Source organism: Mesoplodon bidens (genome assembly GCF_964165515.1).
Source record: "Mesoplodon bidens genome assembly, chromosome: 2".
In the NCBI taxonomy this organism is placed as follows: Eukaryota; Metazoa; Chordata; class Mammalia; order Artiodactyla; family Ziphiidae; genus Mesoplodon; species Mesoplodon bidens.
In genome coordinates, this window is record NC_138177.1 from 182,650,642 (window position 1) to 182,675,475 (window position 24,834).

Sequence of the window (24,834 nt, forward strand, 5' to 3'; positions counted from 1 at the left end):
CCCAGACGGGGCCAGGCTGGTGGCTTTAGGCTTCAGGGCAGCTGCGGGGCATTCAGCCCGTCGTCTCCTGCCCAGCCCCCAGCCCTGCGGGGCCTGCCGTTCTCTCTGAAGCCCCCCTCGGGTGCTGGGGGAAGGAGTCAGTCTTGTGCCCCAACTGCCAGCTCGGCACCAGGCAGGCACAGAAGCGACTCCAAGGAAGCCTGAAGCCTTGGGCACCTGGGGGCCTCGGCTAGCCACTTGGCTGTGTCATTGTCCTCCAGGCCCAGAGGCCGATTCCGCGCCCGCGCAGACTGTGTGCGCGTGCGCGTGGGTGTGCAGCACTGCACGTGTGTATGTGTGTAGAATGAACCGAGCCGGGGTGCGTGTGTGTGGGTGGACGTGGGCCTAGGGGCCTCCGCCTGGGGAGGAGTGGGAGTGGGTTGGGCTGGGGGCCCTCCATGTGAGGAAGGGGCTCTCTCGCCTGCTGAGAGTTCTCCCTTGAAGTTCCGGGGCAAACCCGGGCACGTTCAGAGAGCGCCCTCTGGTGGCTGTGAGAACAGGCCTGAGCCCGAGGGGCCGGGGCTGGGGTGGGGGCTGGGCCCCTGGTAGACCCTCCGAGAGGGAGACGGTGAGGGTCCCAGCCAGGCCTGGCAAGAGAGGCTGGACGCTGGGAAGGAAGAGCCCCAGGACTGGGGAGGGAGGGAGGCCAAGTGGGTGACAATGCCCTGGTAACAGCCAGGGTTCAGTGACCACCTAGGGTTTTGCAAAGCTCTGTAGCATTTAGCTTGTGTCGTCCTCACGACACCCCTTAGGGGTCGAGGTGGTTATTGTATGATCCCCACTGCACAGATGAGGAAGCTGAGGTCCAGAGAGCTTGGATACTTGCCCGAGGCCACATGGGGAAGCGGGTGGTTGGTCTGGGTCTTGAACCTGTGCTTTGAATCCCTGTTCATCCTCACTCCTTCCCCAGAGTGAGCCTGGGGTGCAGGTCTGACCTGTTGGCTGGGAGATGCCTCTGGGCTGGTGGCCCCAAGATAGCGATCTGGAATCGCAGGCTCAGGAAGGGGGCGTGAGCCCCAGGCAGCTCCAGGGGGCTGAGGCTGGCCTCTGAATGGCTCTGCTGGGGCTCTGGGTGGGTGGGCCGGGGGCACTGCCATCCACATTCCCTTGGTAGTCTCATCCAGCCTGTGGCTTTAGTACCATGACACAGCCCCGAGGTCCTCTGTCCAGCTGGTGCCTCTTGGCTGGCTCCCTCTGGATGCTTAATCAGCCCTCGACCTGGATGGGCCCCGAAACACACTCGGGGCCCGCTCCCAGGCTGCTTCTCCCACGGCCTCCCTCTGCTCAGTTAATGACCTCTGGAGCCTCCGCTGCCCCCCTCTTCCTCCCGCCTGTGGACCCTGGCACCCAGTCCTACCGGCTTCACCTTGTGGATAGTTCCAGGTCCGAACACTGCACACCAGCCCCACCGCCATCTGGGCCGAGCCACTGTCGCTTCCTGCCCAGACAGCTTCCTAGCAGGCCTCCCTGCCCCTGGTCTGCTCTCCAACAGCAGCCAGAGAAGCCCGTCCTGTGTGAGGTCAGGGCACGGCTCCTACTCCTTGCCCTCGTCACGCCCCTGGGCCACACCAGCATTCCTGCCCCAGGGCCTTTGCACTGGCCCTTTCCCCTGCCTGGACCACTCTTCCCCCAGAGACCCATGTGGCTCCCCCTTCCTTCCTGTAAATTCGATCTCCACGTCCCCGACAACTGGCTCCCTCACTGCTCCCAGCTCTTGTCCACAGCCCTGTCCCTCCTGGCACACAGCGTTTTGCTCATTGAGCTCTGGGCTGCTTCCCCCACTAGAATGTAAGCCCCACCAGGGCAAGGACTTTTGCCCGTCACTTCCCTGCTGGATTCCCTTAGCATCTAGGCCAAGGTCTGGAACGCAGTGGGCTCCCGTTAGCTGTGTGTCTGGAGTAGTTGTCTGCGGAGAGCTTCTGTTCAATGCACGCTTACGATGCACCAGTGGCCGCACTGCGTGCTTGACCTTCCTTACCTGGGGAATCTCCTTAACCCCACTTCGCAGGTGGGGAAGCGGAGGCCTAGAAAAGTCATGTGGCTCCCAAAGGTCACAGAGCTGCATCCTCTGAGTGGGCATCGGCCGAGAGGGCCTGGGTGGGTGAGGGGGCAGGTTCCGCTCAAATAACAAGAGCAGTAGGAGTTAACCCTTTCTGGACCTTGATCCCTACGTTTCTTTGAGAGCAGGGCAGCCCACCCCTCCTCTCCACACAGCGTCCGCTTGGATCCTGGCGGCAGTCACTGGTACCATTTATTATCTGTATTTTGCAGAGAGACCAGGTCAAGAGCTAGTACCAGAGCTGGAATTTGAGTCCAGGGCGCAGACCTGTTTTCTCTGGCTCTGCTTCTGAAGCTGCTGTCCCGGCTCAAAGCCCCGTGGCCCCTCAGGAGCCCAGGCCCGTGGTTTTCCAGGCATCTGTGCCCAATGGGCTAGTGCAACTCAGGCTGCCTTCGGGAGCATGGCAGAGGGTGCTTCTTGGGCTAGATGCTGATCAAAACCCTCACGGCTGCTTCCCGGGTCGGGGCGGCTCCTCCTAGTTTACGCCCCGAAGCAGGGACTTACGGGTGTGTCTGAGCCGCTGGGAGCCACAGACACCTACAGCTCGGAGACGCTCACACTGAATAAACATTTGTCATCCTGTGTTTTGAATTTCTGGGTCACACAGGTCTTTATGGAGTGCCTGGGGTGGCCCGCTAGGTCTCGGGAAATGGCAGCTCTCAGTCAAGTTGGAGCTGCCTGGGTCCCAGCCTGTGCCGTCCACACCCAGCTGGACATGGATTCAGCAGCAGCCTCCAGCTCCCCCGGGGTCGCCCTGCCCTCCCCTCTGCCTGGGGTGTCCGCACCCCACACCTTCTCCTGCCTGACACCTCAGCATCCAGGTCTCAGCTCCTCACCTGCAGCTGCCCCTCCCACATCGGCACCTGCACCCCACTTCCCACACCCCACACCTCACACTGCCCTCTTCGGAGCACCGGCCACGTGCTTATCTGTCATCCATCCCCCAACCAGACCCCAGGCCAGGGGCAGGCACCGAGTGCAGGGCCTGGCTCCATAGATGCCACCACAAGTGAAGGAATGCCTCTGTAGCTTTAAAAAGGCTGGGGTCCATCTAAGGCTCAGATGTTTAAAGGCACAAGAAATGAGCTGCATTTCCATTTAAAATATTAACGTATAGGAGGGTTACCTGTGTGCGGACATATCCACTCCGTAGTTTAGCCACCCTTCAACAAAGACAGCTGCTTTATTTCGTTTTGGGTCTTGCAGGCGGAGCTTGGATAGTTGCAGAAGTGGCCCAGAGGCTGGACCCGCATTCTTGCCCCCCTCCCTTCGCACTTGCCTTTCCAGCTTTCTGCCAGTGGGTGGCGCTGTAGCCACACAAATGTACTTGGGGTGACGCCCAGCAATTCCCTCGCGTTGTTTTAGCTTCAGGGGTGACCCGTCTGTGTGGGGCGGGGGTGGGGGGACAGGGCCCCGGCAAGTCAGAGGGGGGACAGGGGGGGCGCCACAAGCTGCGCTTGCCTGCTCAGCTCGTGCTCTGCTGCGTTGAGAGCTGATTCCAGGACATTTATAGGAACAGAAACCATCAGAGGACCCCCATGTGTCTGAGGATCTCGGGGGAAGGGGTGAAGATGGAGGTCCCCAGGCGTCCCTCCAAAGAGGCAGGTTCTGCGGGTTTGGGGCGGGTCAGGGAATTTGCATGTTTGCCAGGTGTCAGGTGAGTTCTCGCGCAGGTGGGAGAGCTGTGCGTTGGTGCCACAGGTGGTGGCAGGTGGCCGGTGGGAAGAGTGCAGACATGCCAGAGCTTGAACTGACTGTCACCTACAAGCTTAATATCTCCAACCCCTGCAGAAGGGGTGCTGTGAGGACCAGCTGGAAAAGTGAAGCCCAGCGCTGGCACGGCGCCGACAGGCCCTCGAGAGTGGGCCCACCTGCTCCCTGCTCCCCACCCAGCCCAGGGGTACCCATGCTGTCCAGTGTCCTAAAAACCCTGATTGGTTTCTGGTAGAAAGTCCAAAAAGTGCCGGGTGCTGTGTTTGGCAGTGAAGATCCACGGTCCTGTGGATAATTAGATAAGATTGTCTCTTGTGTCGTTCGGTTAGCGTGGATGAAAAGGAAGCTGATTCCATAATATATGAAGAATTCATACAACTCGACAACAAAAAATAAACAAGCCGATTAAAAAATGGGCAGAGGAACTGAATAGACATTTTTCCAAAGAAGACATACAGATGGTCAACAGGCACATGAAAAGATGCTCAGCATCACTAATCATCCGGGAAGTGCAGATCAGAACCACAATGAGATATCCCCTCACACCTGCCAGAATGACTGTTATCAAAAAGACAGCAGATAACCAGTGTTGGTGAAGATGTGGAGAAAAAGGGGTCCTCATGCACTGTTGCGAGAATGTAAACTGGTGTGGCCACTGTGGAGACCAGCCTGGAGGTTTCTCAAAAACTAAAAATAGAGTTGCCATGTGATCCAGCTATTCCACTTCTGAGTATGTATCCAGAGAAAATGAAAACACTAATACGTAGTGGTATCTGCACCCCTGTGTTCATGGCAGCATTATTTACAGCAGCCAAGACATGGAACAACCTAAGGGTCCATTGATGGATGAGTGGATAGATAAATTATGGTATACACGCGTACACAAACACACAATGGAATGTTACTCAGAGGTAAAAAAAAAAAAAAAAAAAGATGAAATCTTGCCATTTGTGACAACATGGGTGGTCCTTGAGGGAATGATGCTATAAGTGAAATAAGTCAGATGGAGAAAAACAAATACCTGATGATTTTGTTCATAGGTAGAATATAAAAGACAAAAAATAAACGAACAAACCGAAAACGCATAGATAGAACAAGGCAGTGGTTAGCAGAGGGGAAGGGGTGGGTGGGGGAGTGGCCCAGGGGCAAAATGGGTAAAGGAATCGACTGGTGATGGATGGAAACTATACTTTTGGTGGTGAGCACGCTGTAGGGTATACAGTAGAAATATAATGTTACACAGGAAACTTACACAATGATATAGACCAATGTTACCTCAATAAAAACTAAACGTAAAAAAAAAAACCTGATGTTCAGTGCTGGTGCGGGAGTGCTGGGGCCACGTCAAGCACTCTGCCCTGCCGAGAAGCACTTTGGGAGCACGTACCGAAATGTTTGTCCCTTCCGCCCTGGAAACAATCCCCAAGACTGAAAACGACTTAACTAAAAGGACCCTCATCACAGGGTTATTTATAATAAGAGACAACTGAGGTTGATACAAATCTAACAACAGAAGAATGTTTTATTTGGCCGTTAAGAAACATCTTTGCGATGGAGTATCGTGAAGTGGCAGTCGTAGAAAGTGTCAAGAAAAGAAATGAGGAAGCAAGTCCCTCACTTTCATAGAGCGTGAGCTCCCAGGTGGATCCCGCTGGACCCCACGTGCACGTGCTGCCTGGCTGCGTCCATCCAGTTACCAAGGGGTCCTGGGTGGCCGGGGACATATACCCTTTTGTTCCTTTTGAATTTTGAGTCATGAGAATGGGTTGCCTATTTGAAGGATAAATAACATTTAAAAAGAAGAACTGTGATTTCTAAGAGCTTGTCACAACATGGGCAGATTATTTTTCCTCCTGTTGAGTGAAAAAAGCAGATTGTGAAAGTGTATATTTAGTGCTTGAACAGCTACGTAAGACTATATATGACAACTATACATGACTGTAAGTGACAACTATCTGTGACTAACACTGCAAAACAAGGAGCCAGACAGCCAAACAAGTGAACCAGTAAAACCCCTGTTCTTGGGGCAAAAAGCCTGGAAAGAAAGATCCCAAAATAGAAACCATGGTTATCTCTGGATTGGAGGAGGGATCTTCCCTCCTCTGCCTCCTTTTCTGTACTTCCCAAATTTTCTATAATAAGTATGTATGCCTTTTTTCACGTTTCATTATACAAGTAATACGTATCTTTTGTAGAAACGTCAGAAAAAAGAAACAGGCCGCTTGGAACCCCACCACTCAGAATCGCCTGTATCAACTGCTTTGCCGTGTTGCCCTCGGGCAGTGCTTCATCTCCTGGTTTTGCATGTAGGAGTGTGTGGTGGCAATAACTTGAGTTACTTTTAACAGTGGGGAAAAAACCAAGGGCCGTTTTGGGGCAGCGTGTCCAGGGTGGGGCCTCGTGGGAGGCTGACCCGCCTCTGGTCTTTGCAGGAGTGCTGCGTGGCCGCCCTGGCCCAGGTGGAGCGCACGGACTTCCTGTCGCCCATGTGCATCGGCGAGGTGGCCCACGTCAGCGCGGAGATCACCTACACCTCCAAGCATTCGGTGGAGGTCCAGGTCCACGTGATGTCCGAAAACATCCTCACAGGTGACTTCCTCTCGCTGAGCCCGCGAGCGGGGTTGGGAACAGCGGTGACGGCAGCAGCCGCAGCCCACGTCCGTTGAGGGCTGACTGCCCCTGGGTGGTCCTAACACTGTCTGTGGGTGACCTCCCTGCATTTCCACCTCCACCTGTGAGCAGGGACTTCTGCCGTCCTCGCTTCGTTCGCAGACGGGGAAACGGGGGCGCAGACGAGTTAGGCAACGAGCCCAGGGTACGGCCCCCCTGCCTTCCTGGGCAGGAAGGGGCCTGGCGGCCAGCGGGTCTGGGCAGAGGGTGGGAGCGGGCTGGGAGGGCACATGCCGCCCTCCGGCCCCCCTGCCGTCTCCCCAGCCCCCACCTCGCCCTTCCCTGCACGGTGGAGCTGCTGCCCCTGGGAGACGCTGCCCTGGCTTCTGCTGTGCTCCCCTGGGCCCCGCAAGCCAGGCCTAGGCTGGAGCTCCCTGGGCGAACCTTTGACTCTGCTTTGATCTGAATATTCTCTTCTTCAGAGTGGTAACCATGGAAACCCCTTCTCACCCTCCCACTGGGCACTGCAGGGGAGTGTGGCTTCGGTTCACAGTCGCTGCTTTTTATAACGGAGGTGCTGATGAGGCAGGCAGGCCCCTCGGGCCCCTCACTGCCCACTGCCTCGTCCCAGGCCACCTGCTGTCCCACCCAGAGGAGACTCCGTGCTCGTTCTAGAGGAAGGAGCTGCCTGGGTCCTTGTGCCTCCTCCCGATGCCCTCTCCTCGGCCGTGGCTGCCTGCAGAGCGCTGTGCTCAGAGATCTTTAAGGGGCTCCAGGCTTCTCCGCGACACGGGCCAGGAGCTCAGTTATTCATTTGGAGCATTGCGGTGACCGCAGCAGGCCCAGCCACTGCACAGTGAACGATTTAGCCGAGCCACGGCCTGGGATTGGGGGTGGGGAGTGGTCAATGGGCTTGTGCCCCATGTCCTGCATCTGTGGCCTGAGCCCGGTCTTTGGCAGGCAGCTCTGGCATCGAAGGGACCTTGGTTGCTGGTCTCGGGCTGTGGCACAGAATGGGGTCCTCTGGCCCTGACTTACCACATTGGGGCTGGCAGCCCGCCGGGAGGAGGCCCAGTGCGGTGCGGGCCCCTCCCCGCCTCCCCCTTCCACGTGACCCAGCCCTGCTCTCCTGGGCTGTGCTGGGGGTTGAGCCTCCCTGCTCCTGACACAAGAGGGGAAATGGCCGTGCTTTCCCGCTGGCTCACGACAGCCGCGGACTCGGTCACTGATGAGTGAATGAACGAAGGAGTGGATGAGTCAGGAAGATGGGGGCCTCTGCGCTGCGGGGAAGCGGGCAGAGGGCCTCGTCTACAAGGACGGGCCCCGCCCACTTTCTGCGGGGTCCCCCCTCTGGGGGCAGGAGCGGGCAGGAGGCAGGCAGTGCTTGCCCAGAGCTGTGGTGGCGAGATGACAGCCCCCGCCCTGCAGTCAGGATGCTCTGCACCCGCCAGTGTCCCCAGCCGCCCTGACCCTGAAGGATGGACACGCAGAGCCTGAGCTGCCCCGAGAAAGAGAGAAGTGACTGAGGAGCATGGGCTTCCGGGACAGCGGGGCGGGCACTGTGCACGTGAGAGGGACCGAGCTCAGAGCAGGGGGGCGCCGCCCAGCACTGCCAAGCTTTTCGAGCCGGGGTGGGGGTGGGGGTGGGGCCCGAGGCCCCGGGAAGACCCCAGGGCCGATCACAGGATGGGGACGGTGAGACCTGGAGCCCTGGGGCTGTGCCTTCTCTACACGTCTCAGTCACCTTGCCTGCCTTGCCCTGGAGCCCCTGCTGAAGGGCCGGGCGTCCCCTCCCTTACTCTCACATCCGGGTGCCCCTCTCCGGGTCTCAGCACCATGTCTGTGCATCTCTCAAACTCTCTCCATCTTTCCATGTTTGGATCTGTGTGAGTCTCTTTTACTCTGGGACCCCGTGTCTCGAGGCCTTCCTGTCTTGATGCATCTCTGCCCGCGTGTCCACGAGGATGGGAGCCCTACGAGGGCAGGCCATGTGGCCGCCTGGTCCAGGGCAGTCCTAGCGCCCGGGGCAGGGCTGCCCAGCAGGTGCTCTGTGAACACGGGCCAGGTGGGCGGGTGGACTCGGATAGGTGGGGAGACTGGGCTGGGCGGACAAACAGGCGACCAGGCTGAACCCTGAAGCTGTTCGTGTGCCGTCTCCGTGTTTCGAGACCCCAGGGGGCAGGGCCCCCGTTCTGTGCATCCCCCTCGCTCGGGGCCTTGCCGCCTGTCGTGAGGCAGCCGGGCGAGCATGCTCCCAGGCAGACAACCCGCAAACCTTTGCTCATTCATCTCCGGCAACTGTCAAAATATTAAGCTAACTGGGACGTGATTGCTGCGAATCACTCCAGAAAATAGCTGGGAGCTCTCAAGATTTCAGAATAGATGTTTTTAGTGCTGCACTTGTCTTTTGATGGTTTTATTAAATGATAAAGTACAATTAGAGTGTTTTGCCTCATTTGCTCCACGGTGTTCATTTGGGTCTGGAGGAGGGCCACTTGGGGTTTCCATGGAAACCAGCTTGTCAGGCTGGCTCTAGCTGAGTCAAACAGGAAATCTTTATTCCCCAAAGCAGGTTGTCAGATTCACTCTCAGTCAAAGTGCAGTGAAGATATTTTTCCGTGTTATTTGCCTGTGGTCCTGGTGGTGCCGGGGAGCCCGGGTGGAGCGGCGGACATCCTGGCATGAGGAGCGGGCCTGGGCGCCAGGGGCCTCACCCTCTTTCTAATTGACCCGCCAGGGCTTGGCTTGGTCCTTGGGGCTACGTTTAAGGGGAGGAAATTGAAGCCCCAGGTTCGCCTTGGGAAGGCAGGTCAGAAGGAACTGGTGGGAAGTGAGTCACTGAGGGGGACTTTAGGGCGAGCCCCCCGCCCCCGGGCTGCTCCTTGCTTCTGCACTTCCTCTCTCTGTCCTGCAGTTCTCCTGTTCGCCGCTACATTGGGAATCGTCCATGTCGAAGAGGCAACTTTTAAAAGGCATCCTTTTTTTTTTTTTTGCGGTACGCGGGCCTCTCACTGTTGTGGCCTCTCCCGTTGCGGAGCACAGGCTCCGGACGCACAGGCTCAGCGGCCATGGCTCACGGGCCCAGCTGCTCCGTGGCACGTGGGATCTTCCCGGACCGGGGCACAAACCCGTGTCCCCTGCATCGGCAGGCAGACTCTCAAACACTGTGCCACCAGGGAAGCCCTAAAAGGCATCCTTGCAAACGCTTCTCTGAAATTACTGGGACCTGGGAGGTCTGGGTCTGTACTCAGAATGGCGTCGAGTTGCTGTGTGAGCCTAGGCAATCCCCTTGACCTCTCTGGGCTTCAAGCTCCTCCTGTACAAGTGAGGGTCGTGGACCAAGTGATCTCCAGGCTCTTCTGGCCCATGGTTTTCAGCCCAGACAGGCCTCCCGCCCTGACGGCACCACTCTGTCCTGAGGCTGGGCTCAGCGCCCCAAAGAAGGTTCTGTTTCCTGTCCTTCAGCCCAGAGCAAAAGCCAGCAGCCCACTGCCTGCTCTCAGCCCCCATATGGAAGCTTCTTCATTGGAGCGCTGAGTCACCAGCAGCAAAAGTGTCTGGTGTGATGCCTCCCACCTGGAAGGAGGTGGCCCTGGGGAAGGGAGGGGCCGCGGGGGGCTGGAGCTGTGATGAGCCGACCCCACGGCTGTGCTCTGGGCTGTGGCCCCGCTGCCTGGGTGGGCTCTGCCTCCACTGCCCCTCCACCTCAGGTCCATGAGCTGCTTCCTGTCCAGCCGGAGCTCTTCTTGGTGGCCAGTCTGCCCCTCCCCACAGCCCTTCCCTCCCTCTCACTCCGGAGGCTCCCGGGAGGCCTGCCTGGAGTCGGTGCCCTCCAGGTGTAGGCCTTCCAAGTTAGAAAGTGCTAGAAAGCTGACAGGCCCAGGCCGCCCAGGCTTAGACCGCATGACCTGCAGTCTTTCCAGCAGCCTCAGGGTGGGGGCAGCATGCTGGCATTGGGGTTCCCCAGGCTGGGGGCCACGCCTCTCCCCGGTCTGTGCCCACACGTGCACCTCGCGGCTGAAGAGGCAGTGGGGGTGGGGGCCAGAGGTGGCATCGGCCCTGCCTGCCCTGTGCCTGGTGCCCTGCCGGCTCCCAGCCATCACTCACGTGTTTGTCTTCTCTGAAGGTACCAAAAAGCTGACCAATAAGGCCACCCTGTGGTACGTGCCCCTGTCGCTGAAGAACGTGGACAAGGTCCTGGAGGTGCCTCCAGTGGTGGTAAGGAGGCCCCTCCCACTTCTCCTGGGTGGGCGGCAGGGGCCCGGGTCCTAGGAGAGCAGCATCGGGCGGGGCTGGGCCACAGCAGGAGGCGCAATGGGAAGGGGCGTCCCTCCTGGGATCCTTCATGCTGGGAATGCCAGTGGGGGCTGGCCTGGGCCCCGCAGACACCCCTCCTGGAGGAGCCTGGCCGGAGGGAAGGCGGGTGACGGGGCTTTGCCGGGCGTCCAGTCCTGGGGGCACAGGCTGGGACGTCTCTGCTTCAGCCCCGCTCTCTCCCCCTGCCGGGTCTGCTTCCTGCCTTGGTTCCTCTCATTTTGGTTTTGCTGTGGACAGAGGCATCTCTGGGTGAAGAGACTTGGCCATGTTCACTCCGGGGGGCCCCGCTGCAGGCAGGCTCAGTGGGCAGACGTTTGGAGGGGGCACATTGGGCTGATAGAGGGATTTAGCTCCTTCCCTAACGGCACCCCACTCCTCCTCGTGTGGCTCCCCTGGCCCTGGATGTCCCGAGGACAGGCCTGGGCGGCTCCCCCGGAGGCCTGGTGCTGTGCTCTAACCCCTGTGAGGGAGGGCCGTTCTCAGAGGGCCGGGGCCTGGCTTAGCAGGGTTTGCCCTCAGGGAGCATTTTTCTGTGGTCGAGATGTCTGTAGAAGAAACTTTTAAGAATCATAAAACTGGGAACCAGACAGTTAGGAGCTGTATAGAGCAGTAAAAGGTCCCCAGCCTTTTTGGCACCAGGGACCGTTTTCGTGGTAGACAGTTTTTCCGTGGAAGCGGGGGTGGATGGATGGCTCAGGCGATAATGAGAGTGATGGGGGCGGCAGATGAAGCTTCGCTCGCTCACCCGCCGCTCACCTCCTGCTGCGTGGCCTGGCTCCTAATGGGGGTTGGGGACCCCTGGAATAGAGCACACGGAGGAACGGTCCCTGTCCCCTGTCCCCTCCCCGCCACCGCAAGCCCTTCCCACCCTGTCTCCCCGCTGCGCAGCTTCCTGAGGGCCTGGGTCACTTGGGGCGATGGGGGGCTTGCTCCGTGTGCTGCTGCAGACGTCAGCCCAGGGGCGTTCCCTGCCCTCTCCCTGTGCCAGCTCACGTCTGACCTGGGACCCTGCCTGGCCTCCGTGGACGCAGTCCAGGCTCCGGCGGAGTGTTTCCTGGGGGGCGACCAGCTGCTGGGCTCCAGCTGCCGTTTAGTCTAGACTTTAAAAAAGCATCTTGGGAGCAGGAGCTCTCTCCATGCGGAACAGGAAGTGTGCTTAGACCTTGGTCTGCATCGGGTTGGTGGTCCAGGGTTTGGTGCCCTGAGGGCAGGGCGGTAGTGCCAGGAGCACCAGGCCAGCATCGGTGCCACCTGTCCCTCCACGTGTGAGGAGAGAGGGGCGCTCAGGGCCAGGGTGTGAGCCGGATGGTTCCCACGCTTCCCACCTGTTTGAGTTTCCCGGGGCTGCTGTGACACAGTCTGGGGAGCTTAAACAACCGAGTTCATTCTTTCCCATTTCTGAGGCCAGAAGTCCAAAATCAAGGCATGGGCAGGGCTGGGCTCCCACTGGAGGCTCTGGGTGAGGGGGAATCCTTCCTGCCTCTTCCAGCTCCTTGGGGCTGCAGGCATTCCTTGGCTTGTGGCTGCATCACTCCAACTTCTGCTTCTCTTGTCATCTGGCTGTCTTCCCGTGTGTGTGTGTGTGTGTCTTTGTCTGTCTGTCTGTCTGTGTGTGTGTGTGCGTGTGCACGTGTCTTAACTAATTACACCTGCACAGACCCTAGTTCTCAAAAAGGTCACATGCACAGGTCCCACGTGGACAGGAATTTTGACAGGACGCTGTTCAACCCAGAGCATTGGCCTTCAGTCCAGCCCACCTCTGTCTCTCTCTCTCTCTCTCTCTCCAGCTCTCTCTCCGTCTCTGTCTCTCTGTGTCCCCCCACCCCGCCCCCATTCTTCCTGGAGCTGCTCTCCTCTCTGCTGCTGGCAAGATGGAAACTGCATCATTTTCAAGCAGCACTAACTGAGGGGTTTTCAAACCCAAGAAGCAGGCGTGAGTCTGAGGCGCAGTGACGGTTCCCTTTAGGGATTACAAGCGTGCTAACCCCTGCTTTCATCTTTCCCACTAAGCACTTGGTGTTAAATTAGCCACATCGCATGTAAATACTCAGGCACATTATTTAACTGATTGAATTTTCAGATGCTACACAGTCTAGAAATCTCTAGCAGGCCATATCTCTGGTTTCAGCACCACATGGTGGATCTTAAGGGGTTGCTGCTGAAGGAAGATTCCTGGGCCAAACACATTAGCTTTTGTTCCCTTCTGGCTCCTCAGGGGCCCGTGTGCTGAGAGCCGGTGGGTTTTTAGCCGGTGGGGGGGAGTGGGGGTGGGTGGGCAGTGTCAGTCTCCGCTGTCCCTGCAGGGACAGGGCAGCTCTCTGCATCACCCCCCTCATCCCCTGCCCTCCCTCCCACCTCCTGGTGGAGACCCCGGTAGCTTTCCCATTCCCTTTGTTTAGCCGAGTTTGATAAGACATAAATATCCACTCTGCCCGTGGTAGAGGGGAGTGTCGGAAGTGTCCCACCGGGTGCAGAGAGAGCTCCAGATGGGAGAGGCCACACGGCTCCCAGCCGCAGGCATTGCTAATGTTTATTTGCACTTTCTTCCCCCACACATGCTAGGCCCACGTATAAGCCTTCAGGTGATTTGAACTGTTTTCGTTTCATCATTTCATTTGAAATGTTTCATTCTGCTCTTTGCATTGGCATGGCCCAGCCGAGTGCTCATGCGACGGTCCTGGAAAGCTCGGGTCTGGCCCTCGTTGGCGTTTACGCTCAGGTGCTGGTAGCTTGACCTTCAGACTTCCTTATGTCCTGCCAGCATGCCCCTGCCGACCCTTCACAGGTAGCGGTCATTTATTAGGAAAACATACGTCACTCTGTCTACGTGTGTATCTTACCCATGTCTCACACATGCACATATATTACATGCAGGTTGATCATACGTATATCTGACACACAGAACACTCATCTCACACACACACACACACACCTGCTGTCACACATGTGCATGTGTGGACCGACCACATGTGTGCGTCTCCCCGGGGGAAGCCCACCTCCTCCCTGCAGTGTCACTCAGTGAGGACTTCGTCACTTTGCTCCACCTCTTCCCCCAGGGAACAGCGACCTCAGTGGCCCTGTGATGGAAAAAGAGACCCCTGCGGTGGCTGGGGACAGCTGTGGCCCCCGAGAGGCTGGGGGCCATTGGAGAGTGGACACTGGTTTTTATCGGTGTCTAAACATGAGCTTGAGTTAAAAGGCTCGCACTGACTGTTGCCTTGGACGTTTGAGCTGAGCTGGCTCCTGCTTCAAAACAGCTGAGTTTGATGAGTCCTTGGGGGTGAGAGTTGGGTGCCAGCCCATCATCAGGAGGTTCTCGTGATGTTGTCCCCAGATTTAAAGCCAGCAGGAGGCGTTTGTTTGTGAACAGGCTGCGTTTTCTTGGTCCTCGTCGCCCGTGTCAGGACCGGGGCCCTCATCGGTCCCTGTGTGACTGCAGAGGTCTGAGGAGTGTGCTGGACATGAGGATCTATTAGACTGGGGAGGTTGGCTCGTTTGTTAAAAATCTCTTAAAAAGGCATTTCTTGAGGACACGTAAGACATCCTTGAGTTTTACTAGAAAGGCACAGCACAAACTCTACTCTTAGAGGCATTGCTCTGTGTGGTGGGACGTGGGGGAACCATCTGTTTATGGAGGAAGAGGCTAATTGTCCACGGCGACTTGAATACTCACCATGCTTCGTTTCTTTTGAACAAACCGCTCAGCTTTCACAGCCTCCTTTAGAGACGGGGTCGCAAGCCCAAGCTAATGGTAATTAAGCCACGGAATGTGTTCAGACCTGGGCAGTTTTGGAGGAGAGCCACGAGCAGGAAAAGCAAGATGTTTAAAAGCGGCTTTTGGAAGAAGGTCTGAAATTGCAGGGGGCAGAGAGCAGCACACGGGGCCCTGAGCCTGGCGGCTGTTCCGCAGGCTCAGCGAGAGATGCAGGTAGAGTGGGTGGAAGGGCCGCAGTCAGAGCCCGTCAGAAGGAGAGCGGCCGGGCAGGGGTCAGCAGGGAGGGTGGGGCCGGTCAGGGTGCCTGTGGACCCCGGGCCTGTCTGATGGATCCCAGGGTAGGGGGTGTTCCCTACACTGGGCCCCAGGACGGTGGGCACCAGAGGGCCCAGCATTCTCCATCGTGCCAACCTTGACTGTCACCTTTATTTTTAACTTCTTGGGTCAGAACCCCCGTGATCCATTAGGAAAGCTTCAGGGGGGCTGTTTTAGCTTTGGCAGGTGTCAGCTGGCCAGGAGTCAGCAGAGTGAGGCTGCCCAGTGCCAGGGGCACACGGGGACCTCTTCCCTCCTCTCCCTGTTTGTGGGGGAGGGGGTGCAGCCTTCCTGGGGCTCCCTGACTCTGTAGTTCTATGTCCAGGAAAGAATCCCAGGAAGGAATGGGGTAGGTATAACATGGTAAGTGGCTGAGATTGTCAGTATGATTTCTTTTTTATATACATTTATTTATATATTTATTTTTGGCTGCATTGGGTCTTTGTTGCTGCGCACGGGCTTTCTCTAGTTGCGGCGAGCGGGGGCTACTCTTCGTTGCGGTGCACGGGCTTCTCATTGCGGTGGTTTCTCTTGTTGCGAAGCACGGGCTCTAGGCGCGTGGGCTTCAGTAGTTGCAGCGCGCAGGCTCAGTAGTTGTGGCTCGCGGGCTCTAGAGCGCAGGCTCAGTAGCTGTGGCGCACGGGCTTAGTTGCTCCGTGGCATGTGGGATCTTCCCGGACCAGGGCTCGAACCTGTGTCCCCTGCATTGGCAGGCGGATTCTTAATGACTGCGCCACCAGGGAAGTCCCTGATATTGTTTTAATGGAGAAAAATTGGGAGCAAACTAAAGGCCCAGATATGATGGATCCATCACATAAATTATGGTAGGAGGATACAGTGAGAGGAGGAAATACCATGACTTTGAACTTCACATACAGCATGGCAGAACCTTTTATTTATACACGGGCATGAAAATAGTTCTAGGGAGGACGTAACGCAAACATTTAACCCAGGCACTCTTGCAGGGGGAAGAATACATGATATTTTCCCCTTCTCTGTGTCTTCGTTATTTATGTTAAACATATACTATCAGAGAAAGAATAGATAGTTCCAGTCACAGAAAGGCAGCGCACACAGCAGCCGAGTCTGGGGGCCGGACCTGACCCTCTCCCGTGCCCCCCGCAGTACTCCCGGCAGGGGCAGGAGGAGGAGGGCCGCAAGCGCTACGAGGCCCAGAAGCTGGAGCGCATGGAGACCACGTGGCGGAACGGGGACATCGTCCAGCCCGTCCTGAACCCAGGTAGGAGCTGGGGTGTGGGCCGGGGCCGAGGCAGCGCGGCCACTTCACGAGCGTCCTCTTCCTGGGCCGGTGCTTCCCCTGGCGCTGTCTCCTGAGACAGGCTCTGGGGTCCCGGGAGCGCTGTCCCCTTGGCCCTGCACCTTGCAAGCCCCTTCCCAGTCGCACAGCCGACCACGGGGATGGGGGGACAACCCCGCAGGCCTCGGTGCGTCTGCTCCCGTAGTGCACTGACCTGGAGGGCCCCGTGGGGAGAGGCCCCGCTGCCCAGGCAGAGGGACACACGCCTGGCCATGGAGAATTTGTCCCCCAAGTTCACCCAAGAGTGTGTTCTGGACAGGATTTCCGGCTCATAAAAAAGACAGAATGGCAGCAGCGTTTCCCACATTGTTGTTCCCTGGCCCGCCGCCCAGACGCGGCCTCAAGTTAGACGGACTCGGAGTGCCCGGCTGGCCACGGGGGCTGCTGCCTTCCAGTCTTCATCCTTGTGCCTGTAAGTCCGGGCTGTCGGCTTTAACAGGACGCGCCTCCACAGTCCAAGTAGGTGAGGGAAGGTTCCCGAGTCCCTGCCAGAACACCGTGCAGGGTTGGGCCTGGGGGCCTCGGGGCCTGGTGACGCCCATCACCCTCCTCTGCACACACAGTGACTGCGTCTTACCGTGTGGAGAGCGGGCTGCACACCCTCAACCTCCCCATGTTAGCCGGGCTCCTGTGATGAGTGTCCACGTTCCATGCTGGGTCCCGGAGCGACTCCTCAGGGGCCCTGCACGCGGGTGCTGTGGCTCCTGATCTGTCCTGGACGGCCGTCTGAGCACTGGCCCCAGGGCGTCCCTCTGCGGCTCCATGTGCCCTGGGCTCTGCCCCCTTTCCGCTAAGGAGGAGCGCGGTGAGCTCTAGCGCGGGGGCTGGAGAAGCTCTGCCTGCCCGCCCGCCTGCCTTCCTGGCTGCAGCCCACCTTTGGCATCAGGGTGGGTGTAGGGGGCAGGGACTGGTGAACACCTCGCAGGCGTGCTGACTAGGACAGGACTTTCTGGGTTTCGGATTCTGTCGTTTATCGGGGGTGCGCTTGACGCCTCTGGCAGTGTCTGTGCAGCTTGTGTAGGGCTCCCCTCATGCTCATCCTTCCTGAGTTGCACCCTCACCTGCCCACAGTGAAGGCCAGGGCACTGGAGGTTGGTGTCTTTACTGTTCTGCTTTTTTATTTTTATTTTTTTTTTTGTGGTATGCGGGCCTCTCACTGTTGTGGCCTCTCCCGTTGCAGAGCACAGGCTCCGGACGCGCAGGCTCAACAGCCATGGCTCACGGGCCCAGCCGCTCCGCGGCATGTGGGATCCTCCCAGACCGGGGCACGAACCCGTGTCCCCTGCATCGGCAGGCGGACTCTCAACCACTGCGCCACCAGGGAAGCCCTGTTCTGCTTTTTTATTTATTTAATTTATTTATTTTTGGCTGCATTGGGTCTTCGCTGATGCACGCGGGCTTTCTCTAGTTGCGGCCAGCGGGGGCTTACTCTTTGTCGTGGTGTGCGGGCTTCTCACTATGGTGGCTTCTCTTGTTGCGGAGCACGGGCTCTAGGCATTGCAGGCTTCAGTAGTTGTGGCACGCGGGCTCAGTACTTGTGGCTCACGGGCTTTAGAGCGCAGGCTCAGTAGTTGTGGCACACGGGCTTAGTGGCTCCACGGCAGGTGGGATCTTCCCGGACCAGGGCTCAAACCCGTGTCCCCTGCATTGGCACGTGGATTCTTTTTTTTTTTTTTTTTTGTGGTACGTGGCCCTCTCACTGTTGCGGCCTCTCCCATTGCAGAGCACAGGCTCCGGACGTGCAGGCTCAGCGGCCATGGCTCACGGGCCTAGCCGCTCCGCGGCATGTGGGATCTTCCCAGACCGGGGCTTGAACCCGTGTCCCCTGCATCGGCAGGCGGACTCTCAACCACTGCGCCACCAGGGAAGCCTGGCAGGTGGATTCTTAACCACTGCGCCACCAGGGAAGTCCACTGTTCTGCATTTTCAACAAACACCGAAAAAAAAAAAAAAGAAAGGAAGAAAAGAAAACCCATCGGTATAAATAGAATGTTGCTGTTTTGATGAAATCTGATAAAGTTGTATCTTTTAACAATAAAATGTAAAGACGGTAATCCACAGGCCTGCGGGCTCTTGTGATGACTCAAGTGTATCCAGGCCCTGGGACACATGCCACCATCAGGCAGCGACCTCAGGCCCAGCCTCTGCTTTCAGGAGGCAAGTCAGGCAAAGGCATGGAGGACTGCAGAGGGGCCGAGAGGTCTCGGGAAAGGCACAGACTCGGTGCCGGGCGTGTTCCTGGGAGAAAGGCTGGAGGGGGCCCAAAGGCTGCTCTCCTCACTCTGGAAGACAGGTCCCCGCCCAGTCCCTGGGCCCTGTGACTGTGACCTTATTCGCAGAAGGGGCCTTTGCAGGTGGAATCAAGTTAAGGACCTCAAGGTGAGGTCGTCCTGTGTTACCCACACACATGGGGAGGGCCCCAAATCCAGCGAGCAGTGTACTCGTAAGAGACAGAAGAGTAGAGACGGTGTCAGCCCAAAAGCACCAAAGAGGGGAGCTTGGAAGAGGCTCTGACTGGCCTCTGGGGGCTGGACCCACCTGTCCTTGGGCGGTTACTGGCCAGCGCCGGTTGGAGGCCGGGGCCGAAGGCTCAGTCTTGAGCTCTGAGAGCCGTGAGGTTCGTCCTGGTTTTACTCCTTTGACTGACTGTCCGGGTAACTGAGATCACTCAGGGTTTTCAGTCAGTTCAAGTTCCTTCACTCATGAGATAATTTTCAGCTTGCCGTCCTCTGATTGTAAATCTGATCCATAATATTTTTCAGGATCTGTTATTCTCTAATGATATTAATGGAAAGTGGCATTCTAAATCGCAAGATTTCATGATAGATTTTTACAAGCTTTTAGTTTTTCCTTTTCTGGCCCTAATAAAAACGCATCTTTCTCAGCAATAGGGACTGGCTTTTAACCACTTCTTAAGGAAGTCGCATATCGATTCTCCGGTCTTTTTGAATACTGCAGTGTGCGCTTGTCACTGGGGTCTTCTCACACTCTCCCCCTTCCTGGGAGGACCCCCGCCCCGCCCTGATGAGGCAGGCTTGGCCCGAGAGTTACCACCGCCTGCGCCTGCAAGGCCCTCTGGACCTGCCGCTCCCTGTTACTTTTGAAACCAGAATCACATTTCAGCCTCTGTGGCTGTTGCCTAGCAATCCCCACGAGGGGCCGACCTCCTCTTTCAGGTGTCTTTTCAGAGAGTCTGGGAGTTCTTTAGAGGCCCAGTTTTTCTTATTGTTTTCTCCATCTGATGAGACAAAATACAATTAGCTTGAATTCTTCAACCCATGGCCATCAGTTGTCCAGCTTTAACTGTGTAGGGACTATTTGGCCACGTGACCCACCGTTCTTTCTGGCAGCTGTTGGGTTTATGACAAAATCAGCCCTGGGACTTCCCTGGTGGTCCAGTGGTAAAGAATCCGCCTTCCAATGCAGGGGACGCAGGTTTGATCCCCGGTCAGGGGACTAAGATCCGACATGCCACGGGGAAACTAAGCCCACGCGCCACAACTACTGAGCTCGCGCGCCTCAACTAGGGCCCGCGTCCCGTAAACTACAGAGCCCACGCGCTCTTGGACCCGCGTGCCGTTAACTAGAGAAGAGAAAACCCGCACGCCACAACTAGAGAGAAGCCCGCGCACCACAACGAAGAGCCCGCATGCCTCAACGAAGGTCCTGCGTGCTGCAACTAAGACCCGACGCAGCAAAAGTAAATAAAATAAATAAATAAAAAATAAATCTGAAAAAACCAGCCCTGCCTGTTCCCCGGCTTTTGTGTCTGAAGCAGTGTTCACCTCTAAGTCCGGTCCCCGCTACCGGGACAGCCGGGGTCTTGGTGAGTCACACCCGCCCCTCATTCCTGCTAAGGCCCTGGACCCTGCCTCACTGAGGTCAGCCAGTGCCCGGCTACCCCCGCAGGCTGATCAGCCCTGAGCCTTCCCTAAGAGTGCTTGGTGCCCATTAGGGGCTTGCGCTGGGTGGGAGAGCCTTCTCCCCAGGGTCTGGCCAGGCCCCGTCACCCCGCTCCCAGCAGCACTTGACCTGGGGGAGGGGGGAGGCAGGAGGAGGAATACAGGGTCTGGAGCCGGACCTCTGGGCTTGGATCCCAGCTCTGCGCCATGGGGACTTAGCCCTTCTGTGCCTCAGGTTCGTCGGCTGCAAGCACGGAAGAGGGAGTTCTGTGCTCGTCTCTGGCTGCCCTGGGGACCTAACTCAGGTTCTGGACCTCATTTTGAAATGGCAGGTTCAGAGATTAGGCACTGCATTAGTCAAGGTCATTGTAACTGCTTACACTCTAAAATCCTAGCTCCTAACTCAGTAGAGGTTTATTTCCTGTAAACTCCTGATCGGGGGATCTCCTCCAGAAGCGGGGGACTCGGGATTCAGGCCCTTTGGTCTGGTAGCTCTGCACCTTTCATCAGGTAGATCTCGGGGCACCTCCGGAGGGGAAAGAGCAGGGAGGCTCACCTCTCGGGGGTTTTGACGGCTTGGGCCTGGATGCAGCACTTCCACTCACTCTCCTGTGGCAGCAGAGCAGCCGTGCAGCGGAGGCGGGGGAACGTGGTCCAGCCGCGCACGGGGGAGGGTGAGGAGAGGGGCTGCCCAGTCCTGCCTTCTGGTCACACGCGGTACGCCTCACCCTCACGGACAGCGACCTGGAATCCTGTCCAGCCCCACCATCTATTTGTTAAGGCAGCACTGGCAGCGATCACGGATAACCCCCAGATGTCTGTGCCTTGACCTTGAACTTCGAAGATCCTCTTCACATTTCCCTGTAGCTCCCCTAAGAAGCAGGACGTGAAGAACGGGGGAAAGGCCACTGAGGACAGGAAGTGCCTGATCCAGGGGCTGCGAACCCACAGACACCGTCCCACCCTGCAGAGCCCCATGAGTTACAGGCCACACGGCCCAGGGAAGGAGGACCTGGGTGTTGGGTGTGTGGGTGTATTTTTTTTTTCCCACCAGAATGTTGGTGTTTTCTCTGGTTGAAAGCTCATCAGTGCCAGTTCCAAGAACACTAAATCATTAGACGCAGCTTAACTGATGTTTTAAACGTGACTGCAGAACAGTGGGGGGCATCTCTTTGACTAGGTTGTTATAGTCATTTCAAGTGGCTTGTCATTTGAATAAGTAGATAGTTGACATGACAAAGATTTTTGTATGCTATTTCCATTGTTTGAAATTTTAAAAAATTCTTTTGTCATTGTGCACACACAAACCTCTTAGCTGGCCAGAGCAGTTCCTGAGAGCAGCCAAACTTGAGGCTTTTCATTTCCATTCATGCTGTAAAATAGCTACTTTGATGTCTTTTATGAGTGGGACCCAAAGCAAAGAAAGCATAGTAGGGCACCCCGTGGCTTTCGGGGCCTTTTTATTCTTTGAAGAGAGAGGCCCAAGGGAGACAGTCCTTGGAGATCAGGGGTGTCGTGGGCTGGCAGCGCTGGCCTGGAGTGTTTCTCTGATGGCTGTGGTGGCAGAGGGACTTCGCTGGCATCCTCTGTGGCCCTTGGGCTGTGCCCCGCACCCCGTCTCCCCAGGCCATCTGAAGCCCCGAGGCCACAGTAGGCGTGGCCCTGGGTGCACCCTGACCGGCCGGGGCTGTTACCCGCACTTCCTGAGCACAAGGAGGGTTTCGGGTGCGTCTTCTCCCCTTGGAGTGAAGTTAGGAACCGGGCAGGGCAGAGCTCTGGACACCTTCTCAGGGCCTCCCTGCTCATCCCACACAGCGGGTCCGGCGACGTTACCCAAGGCCCAGCCTGGTCTTGGATGGTCCAGGCCATTCTGGACGCCCCGGGGCCTGGGAGGCAGCTGCGAGAGGAGGCATCTCCTCCCTCCGGTCGTCTGCACTGACTGCAGCCCCCGGGAATGCCAGGGGACCCTGGAGCTCCCCTCCCAGAGCCTTTGGGGTTGTCCGTGTCATCTGTTGGCTGGTTTTAGATAGCATCCTTGCACACCTGCTCCCGCGGGGCCCACATGCGGGTGGGTGGGCTGGATGGCCGAGTCCTCAGACTGGCCTCTTGGGACGGAGTTCTGCACTTGGCTGCTGACCTCCAGCTCCTGACGCCGTGACGTCCCCGGCTTGAGGGGTCACCCGAGGCAGGAGCTGGGACCTCTCGTGGTGGCTGGCGCCCACCTCTGCCAGTCACACTGAGCCAGGGAAGCAGGCCGGTCGCCAGAACCCCCGGAGGTTGGAACTGACTATGGATAATAATGAGAGACCCCTTCTCCCATCCCGCCCCGCACCCCAGGCTGGAGCCACTTCATTGCTTCTGACACAGCCGAGGGCCCTTCCGGCTGGGAGCATCCCGAGATGCTTGAGTCCTTCCCGTAGGGACCTCTCAGAGCGGAAGGCACTTCACACATGAGCTCAAAACTTGAGTCTAAATCTCTCTAAGCCGTGAGGTTTGAGAACAAATAGAAAATATCTTGAGTTTGGAAGTCAATCCTTAAGGCCCCAGCTCACCGGAACTCCAGTTCTTCCCGCTTCGTGACCCCTTCAGGCAACGCACAGTCTGAGATCCCACGTGGAGGAGCATCAGAGAAAGTCTCGGAGGCAACTGTCAACGCTTAAGAGACCCAGGCCCCGACCTCTGGGTTGGCGCCCCTCCTGGCTCCTGAGCGGCGTTACTTCCTGCACAGACTTCTCTGTCTACCGCCAAATACAGGAAGGACCTTTCTTCACCTGCAGGGTGTGCCAGCCATTCGGGGGCCCGGCAGGCTGGCTTCCTCGGCAGCTTGGTCTTGCTGGGGCAGGAAGGGGCCACCCTTTCTGAGCACCAGCTGTCCGGGCAGGAAACAAATGGGCGTCATCCCTCCCAGAAGGCCTTGGGAAGGTGGAAGCAGGCACAGCAGTGGGGTCTACTCAGAAGACCCTGCGTGGGTGTTGCCCACCCCGTTGGAAGGGTCTGTGTCGAGGGATAGTATCGATTTCTGGAGACGGGGCTTTATTGCATCTTTTTTTTGAAGTGCAGCCTCTTACAGATATTTCAGCAGCAGCAGTGCCGCGTGGGTGAGGGATGCCCCCAGAGACTTGCTCCTCTGGGAAGATGAACGGGGGACACTGGAGGAAAGGCCAGCACACCTTTCGGTGCTGTGTCTCCGGGGCCGGGTCGGGACGGAGGGCTGGCAGGAGTCCCAGGGTGAGGTCTAGGGATGCATGTCTATGGCATCTCTGTCCAGTTCCGTGTCTCCACCTACCGTTGTGTTTAATGAAGTCGAAATTTAAACTTTTGAGAAGTTGCATAATAAATTGCTAAAATATTGTCCGTGCCTGTTTACAAACTTGAGAATGAAAGTCAGATGGGTGACTGTCTCCTAACCGAGGGTCACACCAACCCTGGGGGCTTATAGGCAGGAGGTGTTCAGTGGCTGCTCGGGAGTCAGGGCAGGGCCTCGCTGGGGACACTGGTGTCCCCAGGGAGTAGCATTGTGACCCACTAGCAGAGTGGCTAATTAATCCTCGAAAGCCTCCCCCCTCACGGGCTGGAGCGTGTTGAGACCACGGTTTTCCTTAGAGAAATCCTACCTAAGGTGATGACAGTGGGAAGCCTTCGGTGACCACGTGAGCATCAGGGCACTGTCACCACTGTTGGGCCCTTTGGCCGTGGGAATCGATTGGTCCCGTGGCCTAATCTCTCTCCTTTCTGATTCCAGAGCCGAACACAGTCAGCTACAGCCAGTCCAGCTTGATCCACCTGGTGGGGCCTTCCGACTGCACCCTGCACGGCTTTGTGCACGGAGGTAAGGACCAGCGACTCTCGCTGTCCCCTTCCTACTCCTGGTTCCTTGTTAATCCCCCCAGGAGGCCATGCTGCCATCTGACCCAGTTTAGGCTCATGTGTTTAATGAAGTGTAAATTTAAACTTTTAAGAGGTTGCATAATAAATTGCTGAAATACTGTCGGCGCCTGTTTTCAAAATTGGGAATGAAAGTCAGATGGGTGACTGTTCTCAGGGAGGGTCACACGCAGCCCTGGGACCTCATGGCCACGAGATGTTTAGTGGCTGCCCGTGGGTCAGGGAAGGGCCTACTGGGGGACAGTGAAGTCACCAGGGAGTGACAGTGTGACCTGCTAAGAAAGAGGGCTTAATTCAGTATGTTTTTGCCTCTGGCGTTTGCATGCATTTCTTTCTTTAATCAGATTCCACCTCAGACAATACAGGCCTTGAAGTTCCCAGCTTGGGAACCACGGCTGGAACACAAGAGGACTTAGCTCCAGGCTCACAGAGGGACACTTTTTACTTTAACAGTGTGTAATTATTTTTTTGTGTGATTTAGGGAAAATATAAGTAGCACATCAAACCCATAATTTAATGGAGATTATCATCTCAGATGAGATCAAAGTAAACTTTAAAAAACAAGTCGGTTTAAAGAAAAACATAAGGGGAAATGTTGTTAAGTGGTGTAGACGTTAGCAGAAGTTGTGTGGGTGGTGGAGTCTGGGCACTGCTCCTCTGGGGGTACCGAGCAATTCATCGTCCCCCAGGCATGACTGGCACTTGCACATGCTGTTCGTCTGCAGTCTTCATTTCCAGTGGCCTGGAATGCCAAATTCTCCTTTCTTCTCCACTCTTGAAAACTCCTATTGATCCTTCAAAACCCAGTTCCAGTGGTACCACTCTGTCAGGATTACATTGATACTTCTACCAGGGGATGCCTCAGGAGCAGGGCTCAGTCTTATTCTTTGTGTTGGCTCCAGGGTTTCACACAGAGCCAGAGAGGTGCTTTGCAGAAGCTTGTTCCGTGAACAAGAGGCAC

At 57.1% G+C, this 24,834-nt stretch overlaps 1 protein-coding gene across 1 annotated transcript in view; it reads left to right on the forward strand.

The window, feature by feature from the left end:
- The window catches only part of ACOT7 (acyl-CoA thioesterase 7), a gene marked incomplete at its 5' end in the record, with an annotated part of 92,147 nt that overhangs the window by 18,866 nt on the left and 48,447 nt on the right, over positions 1 to 24,834 (forward strand). Inside the window, 4 exons of the mRNA XM_081225407.1 lie at positions 6,244 to 6,400; positions 10,548 to 10,639; positions 15,894 to 16,008; positions 23,731 to 23,817. Of these exons, the coding sequence (XP_081081533.1) occupies positions 6,244 to 6,400; positions 10,548 to 10,639; positions 15,894 to 16,008; positions 23,731 to 23,817 (451 nt within the window). The remainder of the gene's footprint in view (positions 1 to 6,243; positions 6,401 to 10,547; positions 10,640 to 15,893; positions 16,009 to 23,730; positions 23,818 to 24,834) is intronic.